General features: G+C 42.6%; 1 protein-coding gene across 1 annotated transcript; it reads right to left on the bottom strand.

Moving 5' to 3' along the window:
• Nucleotides 1–3,268: 3,268 nt before the first annotated feature.
• Nucleotides 3,269–3,944, bottom strand: LOC146632649 (guanylin-like). Its single transcript, XM_085354565.1, has 3 exons — nt 3,870–3,944; nt 3,443–3,635; nt 3,269–3,327 (listed from the first exon to the last, which is right to left on the bottom strand). The coding sequence occupies exons 1-3, from the start codon at nt 3,942–3,944 to the stop codon at nt 3,269–3,271; spliced, it is 327 nt and encodes a 108-aa protein (XP_085210691.1).
• Between the last annotated feature and the right edge of the window lie 2,520 nt (nt 3,945–6,464).

Genomic DNA, 6,464 nt, shown 5'->3' with positions numbered 1-6,464 from the left:
GGTATTTTCCATAGCGACTTATTCAAAATATACAGCACCATTAGAGTATGTACAAATTTGACATGAGGACAAAAAGTACAGTGTAAGTTTCCTGTTTTAGGAACAGCATCATATATTAATGCTGATGCTGATCAGGGAAACACAAAGACTTTAGACACTACTGAAAAACTTTAGACCGTCCTACTCTCTCTGCAGGTGTCCGAGGGATCTTCCAGAACATTAAAACTGCCTAGTAAAAGAAATGTGGAAATCACTTTAGTTTGTTAGCAGATCAACGTGAAATTAATTTATTGCACGGGTATTCTAGGTGTATGCTCTGTGTTATTGCAGCTGCAATTCCAGCAGTGTAAAACATACTAAGCAGCAGATTAAAGTTTTTAAAGCATTCATACATTTTTCTGAATAATAGACATTTCCCTAACAATGCGATATACAGTTTGCAGTTCATTCAGTGTCTTTTAGTAAGATGAGGCTTAAATATTTGCGCATATAAAACATATTTCCCCAGGAGAGAAACTTAAAATGTGCCATGAATAAAAGAGAAAATGTGGTTTTTCTAGATGATTTGAAACCAAAACTCATACCATAACCTGCTCCCAATCAGTTTATGTGTACAGCATCAGTCACCATGATTATGCTGAACACAAAAGGCCCCTTTTTACTTGGCATTTAGCCAGGTACAAAAGAGCCAATTCCATGACACAGAAAACTCTGATTTTCAGCTCCCCGAAGCTTGCTAAGCCATGAATTGTGCTTCTCAAAAAAACTCACATGAAACCTCAATACAGATGGCAAAACAGAAAAGATGAAATTAGGTACAAACTGGAAACTATTATCATTATCATTTTAGAATAATAATGAAATCCATGTAACGATCAAGAACTTAAAAACTTCGAATACTAGAATAATATTCCCAAAACAGAAACCCAAACTCAAATATACTCACAAAACCCTCAAAATTCAGATACATAAAAGCTCTGGGTCCATGTCATCTGTGATGACGAATTTCCTGCTATAATATTGCATGAAATGAAATCACTTTTTTGTGTGCACACAGGTTCTGTTTACATTTATTGCTCCTCCACTTCCCTGTACACTTGACTGAAATAAATTACATCATGCCCTAGATCAAGTATTTAAAGATCTAGATGGGGATTTTAAAGGGGAGTCTACATAATGCTGGATGTCTCAGTAAGTAAGTGTTATAAAATGTTACAAGCCATTTTCAAAATATATATATATATATTGGCCAGTTGCGATTACACAGTGTAATGGTTCAGTTCCACAGGCAGTGTTGCCAACTCCTCAGTAAGGAAACCATCTATTGGCTGTCCTAAAAGTAGCGAAAAGTCGCTAAATAACGTCATCACCTAATTTGCATAATTGGTCATGCTAATGTATTTGTAACCTACGTTGTAGGAGAGAAAAATAACATCGTGGAAGAGACATAAAGTGAGCTAAAAACGTCCTAAATGCATTTAGAATTTATTTAAAACTACAAATTAAATTTCTTTTAGCAATTATTGTTTTATTTTTAATGTCACAATTCCAACCCTGCTCCAAAAGTGACCCGAAATAGTCACTCTGGTGGAGTTACTTTGTGTGTGTGTGTGTGTGTGTGTGTGTGTGTGTTTATAAGTAGTTTTAAACCTTGTGACCCACAAAACAACATAACTGTCACGGACCCAGCTCTGGAGGACTCGGGGTCCGTGAGCAGTTTTGACTGTTGATGTTATTGTTGTTATTATTTTTATTTTGGTGATGTGTGTGTTTTTCTGCACTGTGCTGTGTTAGTCTGTGTCCCACTCATATGTATAGGCAGGGTATGGGTGTGTATGTCTGCGGGTGTGGCTGGAGGATGGAGCTCAGCCACCTGCAGGCCTGAGGGGTGTGGCCCTGCGGAAGGACTGGCCACACCTGAAGTTCATGCCACACCTGTTGGTGATCAGGGCTCGTCGGGGGAGCTACTTAGGAGAGAGTTGGAGCTCCCACCGGCGCGGGATCATTGAGTTATCTTACCAAGTCAGTGTGTGTTAGCTTAGGTCTGTGCTGTGCGTATATGCCCGCCGAGGGTTAGTGTTGACGGCTGCGTCTCTGGTTTCCCTACAGGAGGAGGAGTGGTCCGGAGAGGCAGCACGCACGGGGGTGCGGAAACACAACAGCGGGGAGCACGAGCACAGATATCGGAGGGAAGCACGCACACGGGGTTCGAGGGAGCAACGGGGAGTTATTGTATTTACAGCCTTTTCACTGTAAATAAAGAGCACCGTTTGCATCGCAGAGTCTGCGTTTTGGGTCCTCCTTTCCCCACATCCCCACGGTCTGCCAGCCAGACCATGACAATAACAGTAAAAGAAGAACTGACTACGTTACAGTCAGTACGGGAGTATCGGCTTTGCTCATGCGCGATTCATTTGCAGTTTGGACGCATAGATGGGAACATCTCCTGCCCTGATAGCAGCTGGGGGAGGGTTGCTGATAATTGGTGCCCACTGCAGCACCTGCTGCTTGTTGAGAGTAAGAGCGATATGCGCTTTCACGTCAAAAAGTCGTCATAAATGAGTCTCCAATAACACCAGAAAAAGACGCCAGATTTGTCGCTAGTCGCTTTTTAGAAAAAAAGTCGCAACACTGTTCACAGAAAGGGCATCTAGCATTAAACTGTGCTGTAGTGATGCCCTGTGACGAGGAAAGCGCTGAAAGTAGCTTTGGTAGTCAAATTTCCATTTAAAATATGGGTCAGATGTTGTTACAATTAACAACATGAAAATAATATTTTTGCTACCTTACCTACTAGTGTGTTAATAAGAATGGCAATAGCATATTTGCATTTGTAGAATAGACCACAATGTACACGTCATCTATCAATGAAGGCTTTTTATTCCAAACAATAATAATAAAAAGAAAACATTTCTTTAAATATGAATATAAAGCAAGGCAAGATGGAAATGTAACAAACGAAAAATCCAAAACAAAATGCATGCCAAAGAATTTTGCAGAAAAATAAAATAGTAAATATGCTATATTATGCTAAGTAACAGTTTGCAAAACATTCCCCATTTTGTCAGATTCTTTTTTTCTTTTCCTTTTTGAGATATTTTTAGTCTAAATTTTTCAGGCATCCAATGGGCCAGAGTCAAAAATGCAGAGATAAAGCCATTGGTTCATCATTGCATGTGGTTAAAAGTCGAATTTCCTTAAAACATTTTAGCAGGGGATGAAAAATTAATCACAAGTAAGCAGGATGTTTCTGGCTTGCTTTGTTTGTTTAGCAACCAGTGCAGGCAGCAAATGCGCAGATCTCACAGATGTCCAAGGGTACAGCAGCTAAAATGAAGACAAGAAATGGAAGCAGATAAGGTACACTGCTGAGTCATCTATATTTAATATTTATGACCTAAGATGTTATGATTCAGGCAAACTGAATTTATAAATGCCTTACATAATCTGACAAGGGAAGCAGATGCTCCTCTCTGCCTGCAGAGTGGCAGAAACTCCTGTGGGAGCATGGGGTCAGCACAGAGGGACATGGTGTTAGCCTTCAGTCTTGGGTTTTGTTGTCCTGTCATACCGTTACTCTCCGACATCTCTTGAAGCCGCTTGACAGCTTCCATTGAGAAAGACAGTCCGTTCTCCTGAAAGAGAAGCAATTGCAGTTACAAAGGCACTGCAACTTCATCTAAAGCTTCAGAGTCTACACAGTTTCAGTATGATTTGTAATCCATGAAAGTCCAGAACAAAAGTTAGTTTAATTTCCCAAAATTTGAGCTTCACTCTCTCTACTAATGAGCAGAAAATTGCCATTGTTCAAGCCTGCAATCTCATCATGAACACATCAGTCATGCAATGATGCTAAGGAAGGCACTTACTTCAACTTGCACAGCCTCAGAGGTCCAGCCCAGAGCCAGGACGACGAGAGCGGTGATGGCAAATGTGGCTTTCATGGTGACAGTAGACAGCAGTTTGTCTTGCAGTCTTTTTGCGTCTTATTGTAGATGTGCTCAGCAGGTGCTCAGTTTGATGTTTCTGATTTCCCTGTGCCTACAAGCCTCCTTTTATACAATTCTACCCAGCAGCCCCATTATCATGTGACCAGATATGCCGCAAATGAGAGCAACGTTTTTCTCACGGGTTAATAATTAGTGAGATTAGAGTTAGTGTTTTACAAGGCTGTAAAGAGAAATTCATAAATCCTACTTTGAGCTCATCGTCTCTCTGATTAGATTTATGGATCTCTGGCTCATGTGTGCTGCATCTTGGGTTGGTTAAAGAATTATCTTGAATTCCTCGGATGATAGTGACTCACAGACCCATTGTTAGAAATTGATCCAAATAATGGGCTTTGTTTAATGTGGAAAAATGTCAGACAAACAGTTTTTATATTTAAATAGGCCTCCCCCCACATAACGCGTTGTTTATTACAGAAAAGGTTTATTTATGTCAGTGTCAGTACTTTTCTTTCATATCTTTGATTTTCTTATCAACAAAAACACACCCAAAAGCACTTAACTGGACTACAGCTATAAGCAAATAGTGTTCTCTCCTATGTGAGGTGTGTACAGAGATCTTATTAGCCCCTGGCTGAGAATACTCACTGAATACTAGTGCAAAAAAATTGACTGCTTTTCCTGCTTCTGCTGCAGAAAACAAATCAAAATCAAATCAAATCAAATCACTTTTTATTGTCACATCACATGTGCAGGCACACTGGCACAGCACATGCGAGTGAAATTCTTGTGTGCGAGCCCCACAAGCAACAGAGATGTGCAAACACAACAACACAAACGAGCAAAATACAAGAATGGCCAACCTGAAACTAATAAATATATGTACAATATATAATAGTGTATGCATTTCTGGATGTGTATACTAAATATTTTCCTACGTGTGTGTGTGTGTGTGTGTGTGTGTGTGTGTGTGTGTGTGTGTGTGTGTATGTATACACATTTTTACAAATTAAATAGTAAAAAAATAAAATAAAATAATAATAATAATAATAATAATAAAATATATAAAATATACAGAGTTGAATATGTGCAAAACAAGTGGCATTTATATACAGTGTGGAGTGCATAATGTTGAAGTTCCAGTAGTGAAGCTGAGGTGTCTATGACGTGTTCAGCAGTCTGATGGCCTGATGGAAAAAGCTGTCTCTCAGTCTGCTGGTACGGGACCGGATGCTGCAGAACCTCCTTCCTGATGGAAGCAGTCTGAACAGTTTATGGCTGGGGTGACTGGAGTCCTTGATGATCCTCCCCGCTTTCCTCAGGCACCGCTTCCTGTAGATGTCTTGGAGGGAGGGAAGCTCACCTCCAATTATCCGTTTAGAGCACCGCACTACTCGCTGGAGAGCTTTGCAGTTGTAGGCGGTGCTGTTGCCATACCAGGTGGTGATGCATCCAGTGAGGATGCTCTCAATGGCACATAGAAGGTCCTGAGGATGCGGGGGCTCATGCCGAATCTTTTCAGTCTCCTGAGAAAGAAGAGGCGCTGCTGCGCCTTCTTCACTGTTTTGTTTGTGTGTACTGACCACGTAAGATCCTCAGCCAGGTGTACGCCAAGGAACCGGAAGCTGCTCACTCTCTCCACAGCAGCGCCGTTGATGGTGATGGGGGTGTGTACTTCTCTGCACCTCCGGAAGTCCACTATCAACTCCTTTGTCTTTGCGACGTTGAGGGTGAGATGGTTGTCTTGACACCAGTGGGTCAGGGCGCTGACCTCCTCCCTGTAAGCCGTCTCATCACCGTTGGTGATAAGACCCACCACTGTAGTGTCGTCCGCAAACTTCACAATGATGTTGGAGCTGTTAGTGGCTGTGCAGTCGTAGGTGTAGAGTGAGTACAGGAGAGGGCTCAGTACACACCCCTGTGGAGCACCAGTGTTCAGTGTGATGGGGGATGAGGTGATGCTGCCCAGTCTGACCACCTGGCGTCTGTCAGACAGGAAGCTAAGGATCCAGCTGCAGAGGGAGCTGCTCAGTCCTAGATCCTGCAGTTTCCTGTCCAGCTTCGAGGGAACAATGGTATTGAATGCTGAGCTGTAATCTACAAACAGCATCCTCACATACGTGTCTCTCTTCTCCAGGTGTGACAGGGCAGTGTGTAGTGTCAGGGCTATGGCATCATCAGTGGACCTGTTGTGGCGGTATGCAAACTGTAGAGGGTCCAGTGAGTCGGGTAGTGCAGAGCAGATGAAGTCCCTGACCAGCTTCTCGAAGCATTTGCTTACGATGGGGGTCAGGGCTACAGGTCGCCAGTCGTTCAATGAGGAGATGGTGGAGGATTTGGGTACAGGGACGATGGTGGCCATTTTGAAGCAGGCTGGGACTACAGACAGAGAGAGGGAAAGGTTGAAGATGTGCGTGAACACTCCAGCCAGCTGAGCCGCGCATGACCTGAGGACGCGGCCGGGAATCCCGTCCGGACCAGTAGCTTTGCGTGCGTTCACCTTCCTGAAGCACTTCC

This window comes from Diplotaxodon limnothrissa, linkage group LG5 (assembly GCF_057381915.1).
Source record: "Diplotaxodon limnothrissa isolate DT_005_m linkage group LG5, D_limnothrissa_male_GT1.1, whole genome shotgun sequence".
In the NCBI taxonomy this organism is placed as follows: Eukaryota; Metazoa; Chordata; class Actinopteri; order Cichliformes; family Cichlidae; genus Diplotaxodon; species Diplotaxodon limnothrissa.
Note: the sequence above shows the minus strand (reverse complement) of the source record. Positions and strands in the feature narration are given on the sequence as shown.